This window comes from Tachyglossus aculeatus, chromosome 1 (assembly GCF_015852505.1).
Source record: "Tachyglossus aculeatus isolate mTacAcu1 chromosome 1, mTacAcu1.pri, whole genome shotgun sequence".
In the NCBI taxonomy this organism is placed as follows: domain Eukaryota; kingdom Metazoa; phylum Chordata; class Mammalia; order Monotremata; family Tachyglossidae; genus Tachyglossus; species Tachyglossus aculeatus.
In genome coordinates this window covers 155059594-155075662 of record NC_052066.1, presented here as the reverse complement: position 1 = coordinate 155075662, position 16069 = coordinate 155059594, and the positions used below count along the sequence as shown (strand labels likewise).

At 48.9% G+C, this 16069-nt stretch overlaps 1 protein-coding gene across 2 annotated transcripts; it reads right to left on the bottom strand.

The window, feature by feature from the left end:
- Window positions 1-1112: 1112 nt before the first annotated feature.
- On the bottom strand, window positions 1113-15514 carry LOC119932623 (thyroxine-binding globulin-like). 2 transcript variants are annotated; one of them, XM_038751926.1, is made up of 6 exons: window positions 15497-15514; window positions 10912-11109; window positions 8954-9601; window positions 5992-6262; window positions 3634-3781; window positions 1113-1364 (listed from the first exon to the last, which is right to left on the bottom strand). In XM_038751926.1, the coding sequence occupies exons 3-6, from the start codon at window positions 9585-9587 to the stop codon at window positions 1131-1133; spliced, it is 1287 nt and encodes a 428-aa protein (XP_038607854.1). In that variant the 5' UTR covers window positions 9588-9601; window positions 10912-11109; window positions 15497-15514; the 3' UTR covers window positions 1113-1130. The 2 variants fall into 2 exon arrangements, with proteins under 2 accessions (XP_038607854.1, XP_038607853.1); XM_038751925.1 differs by lacking the exon at window positions 15497-15514 and having other exon boundaries at window positions 10912-11348.
- Between the last annotated feature and the right edge of the window lie 555 nt (window positions 15515-16069).

The following is a 16069-nucleotide window of genomic DNA, read 5'->3' as shown; positions in this document are numbered from 1 at the left end:
GGGATCTGGACATCACTCGGGCTGTCCCTGGGCAGCCATGCCACAAGTGACACGGGCACACTGGTGAATCCGAGAAATTTGACAACTTCCCTTCCTCCCCCAACTGCTGCACAGACATAGCTTCAGTCAAATCAGAACCTGAGGCATGCCAATGCTTCTAGTTCTGAGTGATGCACCCACTCTTCTGGTGGTGGCCAAAAGCAGAGGGATCCACCTCTCTAATTTGGGTTTGGAAAACAACCTCCTAGTACAATGCTCCCCAGCAAATCAGAAGCCTTCCCCTAAACCCTCTGCATTCATGAGAGTTATTCCACACTCTCACTCCCTCAGAGGAAATAAGAGTTGACAGAAAAATCCATTCTCTCCCTCACCTTCTCAGGAACCTCCACTCGATTATCAGTTCTTTGAGAGCAGGGATTGTGTCCACCAAGTCCGTAGCCCTCACCCCAATCACCATAGCGAAAATCACCATTTTTCCAACATCTGCCAGGTTCAGAGAATCAGATCTCTAATGCCCTGGGATCTGTCAGGTGCCTACTGTTGGCTGAGCCCCAGGCTGGTTAGGCGACATTCATGGGGAACATGGTGCCTATCTGACAGATTAGGTAACTGAGGCCCAGAGAAGTCGAGCAACTCACCGGAGACCATGTGGCAGGAGTGGGATGAGACCTCATGCTCTTTCCATAGGTTCACACCACTTTCTGTTTGTGGATCTACCGAGAAGCAGTGATCATCAGCAACCAGCTACAAATGCCCAGCTTGGATCCTTCCCCCCCCACCAAATGTTCCCAAGGACATGGGCAACCAGCACACCATCACTGCACCCTCCTAGTCCACTTGAAATTTTCTGGGGACCTGAGGAGCAGCCAACGGAGAGGGAATTATAGACTAAAACAAGAGGCTCTACAGAGTCCTCCCACATCTCAGTCCACATCTCAGAGAGGGGCTGCCCAGTCCCCTGGACTCACCATGACCCCAGGCAGCAAGGATACCACCAGAGGCAGCTCAATCATGAGTCCTACCGGAGCCAGCGAGGTGGCTGCAGGCCCAAAACCCAGCTCCCCTCCATTAGACCGGCCAAGACACCCCCCAGGATGGCCACACCAATAATGTCTGGATGCCCTCTGTCTTTATTTCAAGTGTGGTAATGAAAGGCGGGCGATGGTCTCTGAGGGGTTCATAATCTTTCCCAGGAAGAGGATGCTGCGGGTGTCCCTCTCCAAAACCATCAACAGGAAGGGTCGATCAAAGCGCACGAAGGGCACATCCCCGATGGGGTCGGAACGGAGTACAGAGCCTGGCCCTGTGGTGGCCCCAGCCTCTGTGCCCTTCTCAGTGAAGCCTAGCACAGCCCAATGAAGTGCCTGTAACAGAAAAGGCATGTCACTTGTCCGGACAGAAGCAGCTGGGCCCCCAGGAGGATTCCCTTGCCCTGCTTTCCTAAAACGAGGAACAGCATGGGCTGGTGGAAAGGGCATGGGCCTGGGAGTTAGAGGATCTGCGTTTTAATCCTAGCTCCGCCATTTGTCCGCTGTGTGACCTTGGGCAAGTCACTTCACTTCTCTGTGCCTCATTTACCTGCTCTGCAAAATGGGGATAATTATTATTACTACTACTAATAATAATAATCATATTGCGCACTTACTGTGTGCAAAGAATTGTACTAAGCACTTGGTAGAGTACAATATAACATCAGACACATTTCCTGTCCACAACAAGCTCACTAACCTTCTCACTGTGCCTCGATCTCACTTGCCTCACTGCCGACCCCTGGCCCACGTCCTACCTCTGGCCTGGAACACCCTCCCTCCTCAAATCCACCGAACAATTACTCTTCGCCCCTTCAAAGCCTTACTGAAGACACATCTCCCTCAACAGGCCTTCCCAGCGTAAATTCCTTTTCACGCAGTTCCCCCACCCTCCCGCATCACCTCGACTCGCTCCCTATGCTCTTCCCCACCTCTTCCCACCCCACAGCACTTATGCATATATGTATATAGCTATAATTCTATTTATTTATACTGATGCCTGTTTACTTATTTTGATGCCTTTTTCTCCTCTACCCTAGATTGTAAGCCCATTGTGGACAGAGATTGCCCTTCTTTATTGCTGTATGGTACTTTTGAAACGTTTAGTACAGTGCCCTGCACACAAGTCCCCTTCTAATAATAATAATAATGGCATTTATTAAGTGCTTACTATGTGCAAAGCACTGTTCTAAGCACTGGGGAGGTTACAAGGTAATCAGGTTGTCCCACGGGGGGCTTACAGTCTTAGTCCCCATTTTACAGATGAGGTAACTCAGGCACAGAGAAGTAAAGTGACTTGCCCAAAGTCACATAGATGACAATTGGCGTAGCCAGGAATTGAACCCATAGCCCCTGACTCCAAAGCCCGTGCTCTTTCCACTGAGCCACGCTGCTTCCTTCTAGACAGTGAGCCCATTGTTTGGTAGGGACCGTCTCTATATGTTGCTGATTTGTACTTCCCAACCACTTGGTACAGTGCTCTGCACATAGTAAGTGCTCAATAAATACAATCGAATGAATGGATGAACAAGCGCTCAATAAATATGATTGAAAGAATTAATGAAAGGAGCTCACAGCCTAGATTATGATGGTGAGTCCCATGTGGGACAGGGATGGGTCCAGACTGTCTTGTATCTACTCTAGCCCTTAGTACAGTGCCTGGCACATAATAAGTGCTTAACAAATAACATTAGGGGGAAAAAAAGAGCCAAGGAGCCCTGGCTGAGGAGTGATGGCTCAGGCAGAGTTCATGGGCAAACTCAGACCCATTTCCATCTCCAGGCAAACCTGACAGAAGTTCAGGAGGCTTTCCGCGACCAAGCAGAAATGGTCAGGGTCGGTTGGAGGGTGGTATTCCTACCGTATTTTGAGAGAACAGTTGGGGAGAATGAGAACCGGGGAGAAGTTTTCCAGATTTGTGACTGCTTCCCAATCCTAGAGTTGGCTCTCGGGGACCTTTCCCACAGGGAGAGATCCTTTCTTGGCCATCTGATCTAGCCTGATGACACACCATCAACCACAGTGCACTTGGAATGAATTTCAAAGGGAACATAACCTTGTAGAAGCTGCATAGCCAAGTGGGGATAGAGCAAAAACCTGGGAGTCAGAAGGACCTGGGTTCAAATCCTGGCTCCACCACTTGTCTGCTGTGTTACCTTGGGCGATTCATTTCACTTCTCTTTGCCTCAGTTATTTCATCTGTAAAATGGGGATTAAGACTGTGTTCCCCACATGGGGCAGGGCCCAACCTGATTACCTTGTGTCTATCCCAGCACTTAGTACAGTGCCTGTCACAGAATGTGCTTAACAAATATTATTTAAAAAAAAACAACACATAACAAACCAAAATAAAGTGTCGGTTGTACATTTGTTTGCCCCAAAGGTGCCTTGTGATAGATCAAGGTAGAGATATGCCTATTGTTAGACACAGGTGCTGGTGGGCCCCAGTGGAGTTGAATTGGGGGTGTGCATGGGGGAGGGGGACAGGGAGGGTCCTGAGACCATGAGTCCAGATGCCTTTTGTGTTGTGGCTAAAAACCTCCGGGACCAAAGCCATCTAGGTTGCCTGCTGCAACCTAGAGATCACTGGGAATCCACAACTTACTTTTGAGAGCTTTAAGTTTGACTGCTCAGATACTCCTGGAAAATCTGCTTTGGCACCAAAAGCATCCCCGAAACCCATTTTGGGTAAGATGTCTTCTAACTCATAGGTGGCAGAGATGGAAAACTTGGGGACGAACACTCTCACAATCCTGTAGACAAGAGAGAACATGTCAGGTGTCAGTTCTGGGGAGACCCTGGATCAGCTCCTTAGGAAATGAAATTCCCCAGGATGACATGACAGCATCTCACTGGGTTGGCACAATGGACCCATCTGGGGAAAACATGAGTATTTTGAGAAATCATTCTTTTGGCAAATAGGAAACAGCATCTTTCCATCTTAACATTTTCAGACACAGGTGATTTCCCCCATCCGAGGTGGCACACAGCCTCAGCCCTCATGAGAGGTGTTTCCATCAGGCCCAGATGGATAAATCTAGGAATCACGTGCCCCTTCCCGACCCCTTTTCTTGGAGCTCGGGTCCCTCCCAAACCCCTAGGGTCACAGCGACACAGTCACGTCCAAAGTGGGTGGGCCAATTGAGGCTAGCCTGATCTGGCACATTTCTATGTTCCGTTTGGCTCTCTGAACAATACAGTTCAATGCAAAGGAGAATCCATTCCTGGGGTTTTGGATTGACCAAAGGTGGTGGGGTTAGGGAACAACCCTTTTTAAGGGATCCTTCCCAGCACAGTACCCCACTTCACAGACCCTGAGTCACGTGTGGACCGGTTATCCAAGTGCCCACATGCCACCCTAGAATTTGGGTCGGGCATCAGCCCCTTGAGAGCAGGGGCTACACGGCTTTCTTCTGCCCCACACTCTTGAGTGCTCTGCGCTTGTCCAGTACCATCAACCAAATGACACTGCCAGAGGATTTGACCACATCTGCCATTATAGTGTATTTAGGAAGTTTTGGATGATCACCCCTCTGTAAAAACATTCAAATTGTCAGCCTAACCTTCCAGTTGACTGTTAAATATGCAATCAACTCCCCAAAATTCCATACCAAAATTGACTTGGTAACTGCCAGTGCGGCCATTGTACAACTTCTCCCTCCCTATCTGACTACCCTGCTCCAGAAACAAGTATCTGATTCATTCAATCACTCATTCAGTCATATTTATTGAATGCTTACTGTGTGCAGAGCACTGCAGTAAGTGCTTGGAAAGTACAATTCAGCATTAAAGAGAGACAATCCCCATTCATAGAGGGCTTACAGTGTAGAAGGGAAGAGACAGACATCAAAACAAGTAAACAGGCATCAATATAAATAGAATTATAGATCTATACACATCAAAACAAGTAAACAGGCATCAATATAAATAAAATTATAAATATGTACACATATACACAAATACTGGGGTGGGGAGGAGGGTAGAGAAAAGAGAATGAGTCGGGGCGACATGGAGGGGAAGGGGAACTGAGGAAAAGGGAGGGCTTAGTCTGGGAAGGCCTCTTGGAGAAGGTGAGCTTTCACTAGGGCTTTGAAGTGGGGGAAGTGTGATTGTTTGGTGGATTTGAAGAGGGAGAGTGTCCCAGGCCAGAGGTAGGACGTGGGCCAGGGGTCGACGGTGGGACAGGCGAGAACAAGGCACAGTGAAAAGGTTAGCACCCAGAGGAGGGGAGTGTGTGGGCTGGGATGTAGAAGGAGAGAAGGGAGGTGAGGTAAGTGGGGGCAAGGTGTTGGAGAGCTATGAAGCCAATAGTAAGGAGTTTTTGCTTGATACTGAGGTTGATCGGCAACCACTGGAGATTTTTAAGTAGGGGTTGTGACATGCCCAGAACATTTCTGTAGAAGGATAATCTGGGCAGCATCTCCTCACAGCACCCACATCATGTACTCCCGAAACACAGATTTTATAATTATAATAGTGGTATTTAAGTGCTTATTATGTGCCAGGCACCATACTAAGCACTAGGGTAGATACAAGAATATCAAGTGGGACACAGCCCCTGTCCTATGTGGGGCTCACAGTTTCAATCCCCATTTTACAGATGAGGTCACCGAGGTACAGAGAAGTGAACCAATTTGCCCAAGATCACACAGCAGATGAGTGGTGGAGGCGGGATTAGAACCAATGACCTTCTGACTCCCAAGCCAGTGCTCTATCCACTATGCCATGCTGTTTCCCTAACTAAAAACTGCCTGGGTTTCCATTTAGTCCTGTATCTGTGGGCCAGTACTTGTCTTTATGGCTGGATTCATATTCATATTCTCTCTCTCTCTCTCTTCCCCCCCAACCCCACCCCCACGTGGGAGCAGTTGCTATGGAAAGTGGGGACTTCATGATATGTTTCTTTCTGCATCTGATTTAGGCCACAGTCCAGGACCCTGCCCCACCTCCAGGGTGCGGTTACCCTTTACGAAGTAATTTGTTCCACTTCCTCAATGTCCATGGTGACAGAGCCTCCTCCACCCGCTTCATCTGGCCCTCTTCTGGCAGAACCAGAAGTGCCAGGGCACGTTGGCTGTAGTCCAGCTGAAGGGCGGTACAGGCCAGCTCCTCGTCAACGAGCCGATGGTAAGCTGCCTCCCGGGACATCATCGGGACTGCCACAGTCTTCTTCTCTCCCAAGAGGAAGTCCCCGGGCCTGGTCTCGATTGAATTGAAAGGTTCTTCCCACCTGGCTGAGGATATGAGGAAAGAAGAAGTTGGGGAACGCCTTGGGAATGAAGCTCCATTGCCTCTCCCAGCCCATCCTCTGGGGGTTGTGCCCATGAGATGCTGAGAGGAAATGCATCAAAGGACACCGTCTCTGCCTCCTTGAAGCAGTCGATTTTTGTCCCCTGCGGGATACGATAAGCGTGATGGAACATCTCTCCCCAGAACCCCAAGGTATCCCAGGTGCCACCAACCCCATGTTAATGGGTGAAGGGAAAGCATCTTCCAGTGATCTGTCATGCCAATCAACCACAAGGAATCTGATAAAACCCATGACCACTCAGACATTCAACGGCCTTCCCCGACTTGACCAGACCATTCATCCCCTCCAGGGAACCATCAACTAGCCACTCCAGTCTCTTTCTGATCCCAAGCAGGCCGACCTCTCCCCAGCATCTCGTTGTCCCCCTTTGTACCTTGTGTGCGGCAAACCCGATCTGATCCCCAGGTCAGTCCTAGCAGCCATGGTCCAGAGAGATGATAACCCACTCCATGGGGAAGTTTGATTCTAACAATTCCTCCAGCTGGCTTATATGTCCCTGCAGCCACAGGGGCACTCACAGTAGGCACAGCAAAGCCTCTCCCTCATCAGGGGAGTGTCTATCAGGCAGCTATATTGTCCAGAGCACCAAGTGAGATGCTTGAGAACCAACAGTAGATGTCAAAGATGAATGAATTAATCAATTGTGTTTATTCAGTCCTTATTGTGTACAGAACAGTGTATTAAGTACTTGGAAGAGTACATTGGTAGACACGTTCCCTGAAGTGTAAGCACTTTTTTGAAGTCCCTGCAGTCAGTGAAGTTTAAATACCCTTGACTGATCAAAGTAATAGGTTATTGGATTTTTTTTGTTTCTCTTTCTCTCTCTCCCCCTTGCCACCCGTTCCCCAGGATAGACAGAAAGCAAGAGAGGGAGAAAAAAATGTTTTTGGAGAGCCCTGGGCTGCATAAGAATAATAATGGTATTTGTTAAGCGCTTACTTGTGCAAAGCACTGTTCTAAGCACTGGGGAGGTTACAAGGTGATCAGGTTGTCCCATGGGGGGCTCACAGTTTTAATCCCCATTTTATAGATGAGGTAACAGACATAGAGAAGTTAAGTGACTTGCCTAAAGTCACACAGCTGACAGTTGGCAGAGCTGGGATTTGAACCCATGACCTCTAACTCCAAAGCCCTTGCTCTTTCCACTGAGCCACTCATCTCCTGGGCCTCAGAAACTCTAAAGCAGGGCTGTTCCAGGGAAATCTGGAGATCGTCCATGGATCCTGCTCCCAGCTGCCGCAAGATCAGGAGCAGTCAGCACACTGTGTCTAGCCTGGACCACCCCTCCATGGGACAGCCACATAAGTACTCCACTCCTCAGAGCTGGCACTGTGGTGACTGTCGGGCATGTCTGGTACCAGAGATCCTTGGGGATATGGGGCTGTTGCCTGGTCTGTTCTCTAGCTCAGTCAAGACGCTGATCACAGTTACGTCTGAGGTTCCGGGGTGGCCCACAGGTGGGCACTCCTGGTGACTTCACCAAGCATGACCATCACCATCCCACCCTCCTTTTGGCACCATGGGTGGCAGAGTGAGTGGCAGGACAAGTCAATCAGACAATGATATTTACTGAGCTATGTGCAGAGCACTGCCCTAAGTACTTGGGAGAATACAATATAACAATATAATAGACAATTCCTGCATGCAGCTCCACTCTCCTGCTGACTGGCTCCACGGTTCCATGGGAAATTGATAATAATAATAATAGTATTTGATAGGTCCTTACTATATGCCAAGCACTATACTAAATGCTGGGATAGATACAAGAAATCGGGTTGGACCCAATCCCTGTCCCACATGGGCTCCCAGTTTCAATCTCCATTTTACAGATGAGGTAACAAGTACAGAGAAGAGGTGTGATTTTCCCAAGGTCACGCAGCAGAAATGTGGCAGAGCTGGGATTAGAATCCATCACCTTCTGGCTACTACGCCCATGTTCTATCCACTGCTCCCTTTCTCTTCTCTGGGCTGGGCCATCTCGACCCGGCAGTGAGGGAGGGAGTAGTGGGCCAGGATTCGGGCACCCAAACTCTGGTCTTGGCCCTGCCTCTCAACCTCCAGCTAGCCACCACTTGTCATTGGTCACCTTGGCTGGAAGGTGGATTTAGGACACCACTCCTCCCCAGTCTAAGACCATGACCCCCTCCTCCAACGGGAACTGTGGCCTACCAGATAATCCTCACATCGACCGGTGTCTGGCACATACTGGATGCCTCATGGATGCTGGCACCGCCCAACTGTAGAACAGAGATCGAAAACAGGAGAAGCAGCACGGCCCACTGGACAGAGCATGGGTTCTAATTCCAGCTCTGCTGCTTGTCTGTTGTGTGACCTTGAGCAAGTTGCTTCACTTCTCTGGGCCTGTTACCTCATCGGTATAATGGGGATTAAGACTGGGAGCCCCACCTGGGATAGGGACTGTGTCCAAACTGATTAGTTTGTATCTAGCCCAGTGCTTAGAAACAGTGCCTGGCACATAGTAAGCGCTTAACAAATACCATTAAAAAATAAAAGGCATCACAAAGAAAAGGGCAGGAAAGGCAATAGTGAAGCCATGTACATGACAACCCCGCAAGGATCCACTACAAACAGGTGTCCATACCTGGATCCTTACCTTTAAAGACAAGATAGCTCACCAGAACTGCAGCAGTATCTGCAGCAAGATCTCTGACCAGGTTCATGATTTTCCCCTCTGTCTGCTTCCTGACCAGACTGTCAATCTGCCTCACCGCCTTCGAAGCATTTGTGAAGTCTGTTGGGAAGATTTCAGGTGCAAACGCCTCCCTGGCACCACTGACTGACTTGAGGACTGGTTTCAGCTGCTCGTTGACAAAGAGGGCATTTCCCATCCTCAATTCCAACCGCTCATTCTGCAGGTGGAGCGAGTGGACGATGTGCCAGAAGCCCTCGCGGATCTCCTCCTCTGAGATCCGGCTGAGGTTGAAGCGGAGACCCTCCAGGACCCTAGTCGGGGGAGCAGACCAGGCCCCCAGGAGCAGCGCGGCCATGGAGGCGGAGATGCTCACCGGAGAAAAGAATATGTTCCTGCCCGGCGTTTCCGCAACCAACCGCCGGTACAGGCTGAAGGCAAAGTCGGCATTGGTGGTGGCCATCTCATAGAATGTCTCATTTCTCTTGGTGGAGTCGGCTGCGGTTCCCTCTTCCTGGCCTTTAGGTTTGGGGTAGCAATTGACAGTGGTGTGAACTGCTGCCAGCATGAACAGCAGGAAGAGGGAGGGAGGCATCATGGTCAGAACTCAATCTGTCAGAGACAAGAGGATAAATCACACGGGGGTTATATGTCCTGGGGCTGGAATCAGAACTCCATCCTAGCTAAATGTCCACCGATTGATCGATGGTATTTTTCGAGTGCCTGCCGTGAGCTGAGCACCATACGAAGGGGCTTGGGAAAGAATGCTATGGATGAGTCAGTAGGAATGGTGTAATGGATAGAGCCTTTTAGTCGGAAGGTCATGGATTCTAATCCTGGCTCTGCCACTTGTCTGCTGTGTGACCTTGGGCAAGTGACAACTTCTCTGTGCCTCAGTTCCCTCATCTGTGAAATGGGGATTATGACTCTGAACCCTATAAAGGACAGGGACTGTGTCCACTTGATTATCTTTTATCAACCTGAGTGCTTAGAAAAGTACCTGGTATATAGTAAGCACATAACAAATACCATTGTTATTGTTATTGCTCAACGGCACTCACTGTCTCCATCCACACTGATGTTCAAATTCATTACCGAGGGTGGAATGGGAGACTATGGGGAGACATGCTTAAGAAACAGATTGTCAGCTCACCCTGTCCCTCCACCAACACTACTTGAGCACACAAGTGACTTAGAAGGGAGGGCCAATGGGAGAAACGAGGACCTAAATCAGGGAAGGCCTCTCTGAGAAGGTGGGATTAGAGAAGGGCCATGGAGTTGGGAAGAGGTGGACCAGCCAATCTCCTGAAGTCGATTGAACCTCATGTTTCCCACCCTCTCAGGGCTGAGGAGCTGGAATTTCATTGAAAGGCAGTCACTGACTCTGCCAGGCAACTGCATTGACCTCTTACTGTGTGCAGAACACTGCGTTGAGGGCTTGGGAGAATGCAGTATAACAATATATCAGACACATTCCCTGCTCACAGTGAACCTTTGTCTATCTTCATCTTCAGACTGTTTCCCCTACCCACTCATAATGGGGCACAGGTTAGAACAGTGCCAAACACTATTGACAATCTCAGCATTAAACCAGCATGGTCTGAGCCGTGGGCCCTGTTGACTTCTATATTTACAAGCACACCTATGAGAGAAGCTCACCCTCCCCAGCAACTTCTGTGCCCTTTGGCCATTTGATATTCAGACCATCTTCAGTCCCACAAAATTTATGTACATAACTATGTTACATATTATAAATTATTCACTTATATTACTGTCTGTTGCCCTCCCTAGACTGCAAGCTCACTGTGGGAACAGATCTGCTAATTCTGTTTTATGGTATGCTTCCAAACTCTTAGTACAGTGCTCTGCACTTAGTAAGCACTCAATAAATACAATGATTGATACACGGGACAACTACATACATCTGGCTTCCATCTTATGGCAAAGTAGTCCCTGTGGTGGGAGCTCGAGTCTCCAGAGAGGAAATTGAAAGAAATTGATCCTATGCATCGCGGGCCTATTGCAGATCCATATATCCGTCCTCCGCATCAGAAGATGACAGCCGTGAGACCCATCCGGAAGTGAGGCCAAAACATCTGACGGTCCTGGCTGTGCAGGGCCTGTGGAGAGGTCGACCCTTGTTGTGTCACCAGAGCACCTGGAAGAACACTGGAGAGCTGAGACATACAATTGGCACTGTTGGCATGAGCACATGGAATTGGATCCGAGGTGGGAGTCGGTAGGCCACGATACAGGAGTGGAAGATTAACTCAAGAAGGTCTTCCGGGTGGTGAGAAGAGCAATTTCGGTTCTCCGGAGGATCTTGAGACGGAGATTGGGGGGTCTGGTGGCCCTGGAGGGGGAAAAGGTGCTAAGCAGGGAGGGTGTGAGCAAAGGGCTGAGGTGGCAGACGGATGAGATGAGCAAGAGAAGTTTCTCCTGTAAGAGCACAAGGGGCAGATTGAGAAGCAGCATGGCATAAAAAAAGTGAGGGACAGAGTTGCAGAAGGAAGCAATCTGACTTAGTAGCTAGAGCATGGGCCTAGGAGTCAAAAGGTCCTGGGTTCTAATCCAGTTTCTACCACATGTCTGTTGTGTGACCTTGGGCAAGTCGCTTCATTTTTCTGGGCCTCAGTTACCTTATCTCTAAAGTGGAGATTAAGAATCTGAGCCCAGTGTGGAACAGGGACTGTGTCCAACCTGATTTACTTGTATCTACCCCACTGCTTAGAACAGTGCTTGGTACATACTGTCTGCTGTGTGAACTTGGGCAAGTCACTTTACTTCTCTGGGCCTCAGTTACCTCATCTGGAAAATGGGGATTAGGACTGAGCCCCATGTGGGATGACCTGATTACCTTGTATATGCCCCAGCACTTAGAACAGTGCTTGGCACATAGTAAGCTCTTAAATTCCATAATAATAATAATAATAATAATAATACATAGTAGGTGCTTAACAAGTATCATTATTATTATTATTATGGAAGAGGGCACAGACTTTACCCTCAGCTCTCCTGCCTTTATTCCCCCATCTCACACCTCCCCCAGCCCCAGAGCCCCATCCCCCACAGCAACAGATCACAGCTCTCCCTGCATTAGAGAAGCAGTGTGGCCTAATGGAAAGAGCATGGGCCTGGGAGACAGAGAACCTGGGTTCTAATGCCAATTCTGTCGATTTGCTTGCTTTGTGACCTTAACTTGTGTGTGACCTTAATGTAACCCCTGCATTAGAAGAGTGTTTGACACATACTAAGCACTTAAATACCATGAAGAAAAGCAAGTTCAGAGCTCTTCCAATAATCCCATTCCCTCTGACCAACTTTCCCCAAGTTGTTCCCAGCCCCCAGAATTGAAGGAACCTGACTCTCAGGCTCAAGAACATCAGAATATATCTATGCCTATTTCCAGGGCTCAGAGTGATTTTAATAACTAAAATGTCTCCCCAATTAGAATTCAAGTCCCTTGTGAGCAAGAAACATGACATTTCTTAGTTTAGCCTCAAATTTAGTGCACTGCATCCAGGGGGTGCTCAGATACCACCATCACCACCACAAAATGGGCAGCTGGTTAGGACCAGGCTACCCTAGAAAGGGGAACTTTCCATCAGCTTTGGTTTTGAAAAGCCTTGGGGAAATAGCAGGCAGGACAAGAAAGGGCTAAAGGCAAGAGGTAGGCATTGTCCCTGAGGCTGGACAAAAAGCTTCATCCTCTAAAAGAAAAATCGCCCAGACTTTGGCTGTCAGATCAGATTTAACCACAAAGGCAGTCGGTGTCTACTTCTCAAACTAGACAGAATTTGACTGGAACCCCTATCAAATTCCAAAGCACTGCAACAATTCTTCCCTTCTCTCTGTTGAACTCCCCAGACCAAAGGATTGAATGCCAAGCATCTGACTGACAGGTCGTCATTCAGCAGGGATATCAAAGCCCCACATGGTGAGGCATAGGGTAGATAGTATTTTCTCCATTTCAAACTATCAGAGACTGGGGGCCAGGCTTCTTCTGCATTTTGAGTCAACAGGTCCCCATCTAGACAGGCCACCAGTGACAATAGAGAAGCTTCTGGAATCGCATCTCCTAACCTTCTGAGCAAAGTGCACTGAGTCCTCTTCCCCTTCAGGACACCAGGCGCATCACCGCTTCTCTTCCAGTGTTATCCAAATCGTCCTGGGATCCCAAGAAATGACCATGGAGTCGACACAGTCTGAGAGATAGGAGCATGCCTCAGCGGTGTGGACCATTCCCTCATCAATATGTTTCCTTTCTGACTGCTTTTGACGCAAGAGGACATTCGTTCCAACAAAGAATGACGGTGGCAATGGGACTGAGGAGCAGGGGAGGGAAGGGCCCTGAGTCACAAAGCAGTGGCAGATAGGGCCCCGGAGGGGACAGCCACCAGGACCCATGACGATCACTACACCGAAGGTGACAGCAGGGGCCTGAAAAAGTTTGAATATGGGGAAGGAAGAAAGAGAGTCCAGAAAGGAGAACTATTCCACTTCCCTCCTCATGCCAGAGCTCCCCCAGGACCATCTCTCCATGACCCTGCAGGTTGATCCTTGAGCAAATCTTGTGTGTAAACTTTGAAACCCCACTGGCTTAAGAGAGTCAGTAATAGCAGATTTCTAAAAATTCTGATGAAAGTTGCAGGACATAATGTCGACAAATCCATTTCATTGCACAGATGCCAGGGAAATAGTCTCAATCGAAGGGAAATTTAAGAAAATGTCCCCAAATTCTGCAAGTTTCACTTGTAACATTTTCACCAGGCAGTTTGAAGCCAAAAGCATTTGACCGGATGGGTACAGATCCATTTCTGAGATGTGTGGTGGGGGCACTGAAGACAGCCTGGTGACAACCTGACACCCCCTGTTCCAGGCAGCACCAAATGTGCCTTGATGACTGGAGGAAACTGATCCCACAAACTCATCAAAACCGAGGCCAGGACATGTGATCAAAGGGTTGGTGTGGCTGAACACCAAATTCATCTGCTGACCTGGGAAGGTACATGAATAATTTTGTTTGGTTAGGGTGTGTGTGTGTGTGTGTGTGTGTGTGTGTACACGCACGCACTTAGGTATGTGCATGCACTGGGAAGGGGATTAATCTATTTAAGGTCACATCTGGAAAGAGGACGTTCAGATTTACAGCACTGAGCTCAAGTGAAATTGAGGTTCTGAGTTCACCGGGTCAACGAGCCACTGGTGGAGGGTTGAGGCCAATTGCCATGTCCATCCAGGTACTGGGAAGAAGGGGGTGCTGGGCTGCCCTACGCCTCCACCGGCTGGGGTGTCCACTGGCTCCATCACATGACAGAAGTTACAGTCAGAGGCAGGACAAGGCCAGGGTGGACTGCCCTACCAGAAAGAGGGGGCCATGTCCTCTTGTACAGACAACCTCAGGTAGCTTTGTTGGGAGTAGATCTTAAGGGTTCAGCCCCAAGCCCCTGCATCCGGGGGAAGAGATGGTGGAAGAACCCCAGGCTGGGAGCTGACCATCATAGAACGCCTCCAACCCCCCATCCCCCGGGGCCAAACCAGGCCATCTTGAACTCGTCCTGGGATCTGGGCATCCCCCACCTTGGAGGGTCCCGGAGCCAGGACACTCCCACAGCTGACTGACAAAGAAAGAGGATCAGGTCGAAGCAGGAATCCCACAGACAGTCTCCCTGGCGACAAAATGGTCCACCCTGGACCAGTCCATTACACAGGAGTATTCCACCTGGCTAGAGGCAGAGGACCTGAGGAGGTCACCTGACCACCCGCCACTTGGTCGAACTGATCCTTAAGATTTCCGGTGCAGGGGGTCAGAGAATCCTTCCGAACATTTCACAACGCTCTCTGATGTCACACATTATAAGCCCTCCTGTCATTGAAACTCTTCTCCTATTTCCTTGGCCACATGAGAATTAGATGATGGCACTGAATAGGGGACTGTAGAGGAGATCCGGATGTGGATTTAGCTGGGGCTACCTTGGAATGGTGGGACCCATAGGAGTGATGACCCTCTGAGAACACCAAGGGCCTGTTTGCTCTCGACTATTTTCCAAGAAGAGCTCCACTTCATAGAAAAAGACACTTGCCACCCCGAAATAGGGACACCTTCTGCCCCCACCCACCACAAAGGGCCAGTAATGCCCTCCTTCACATCAGGGATCTCCGGGTACCGTCTGTCCCACATCTAACATGCAAACGGAGAATGAAACTTTCAATCTGGGGCTCCGCACACATTAGGTACTCTATAAATGCTACTCGTTAGGAGGAGGCTGAAGATGTGGTTTTCTTCCAAGGAAGTCTCAAGGCAACCGGTTAATGAAAGAATCCTATCCTCTACTACTTGCACTGAGTTTGGAAGAGAGAGATGCTAGAAACCGAGAAAGATGTCAAGAGCAGAGAGCATAATATACATGCGAGGCTAGAGAGACAGACAGAAACCAGGACCAAGACAGACTACAAGGAAGGTAAAAAAAAAACTTCATAATTTTTCTGTCCAACCGGACTACTCACAGCATATCCCAGAAAAGCCTCTTCAATTCACTGGCTCAGTTTTCCAATTCCTCCTTTATACTGATTTGGGATTGTGAAACAAACAGCACTATTTGTTAAAGATTAACAAAATCAGTCCAGACCTGGATTTTCAGAGATGATGCAGAAGCAGAGAACAAAAAGCAATAACATGAAAAGTCTCCCTTCTCCCTTCTTTACCTGCAGAAGTTGCCAGAATGTTCCAAATTAATCAGATGGTCACCAGTGCTGAACCTGTTTCACACAAAGTGCATCAGTCATCAAAACTGACCCTGCTCTTGATCAATCAAATCCCTCTTTTATGTGGAGCACCCATCAGGTGCTTGCCACCAAACTAAAATGCCCAGAGAAGCATGAAAGCCTTGGGAGACATGATCCATCCCCTCTGACAGCTCACAATTTACCAGTACAGTACCGCTTACACAAATGGACAAGGCACAAAGATGATTTCCCAACACTCACAGAAGCAAGCAACCCCCCGACCCCACCTCTGAAGATGCCACTGCCCGGGCTAAAGCAATATCCGCAAACATGGCCAAAAAGGCAGCTGAGTGC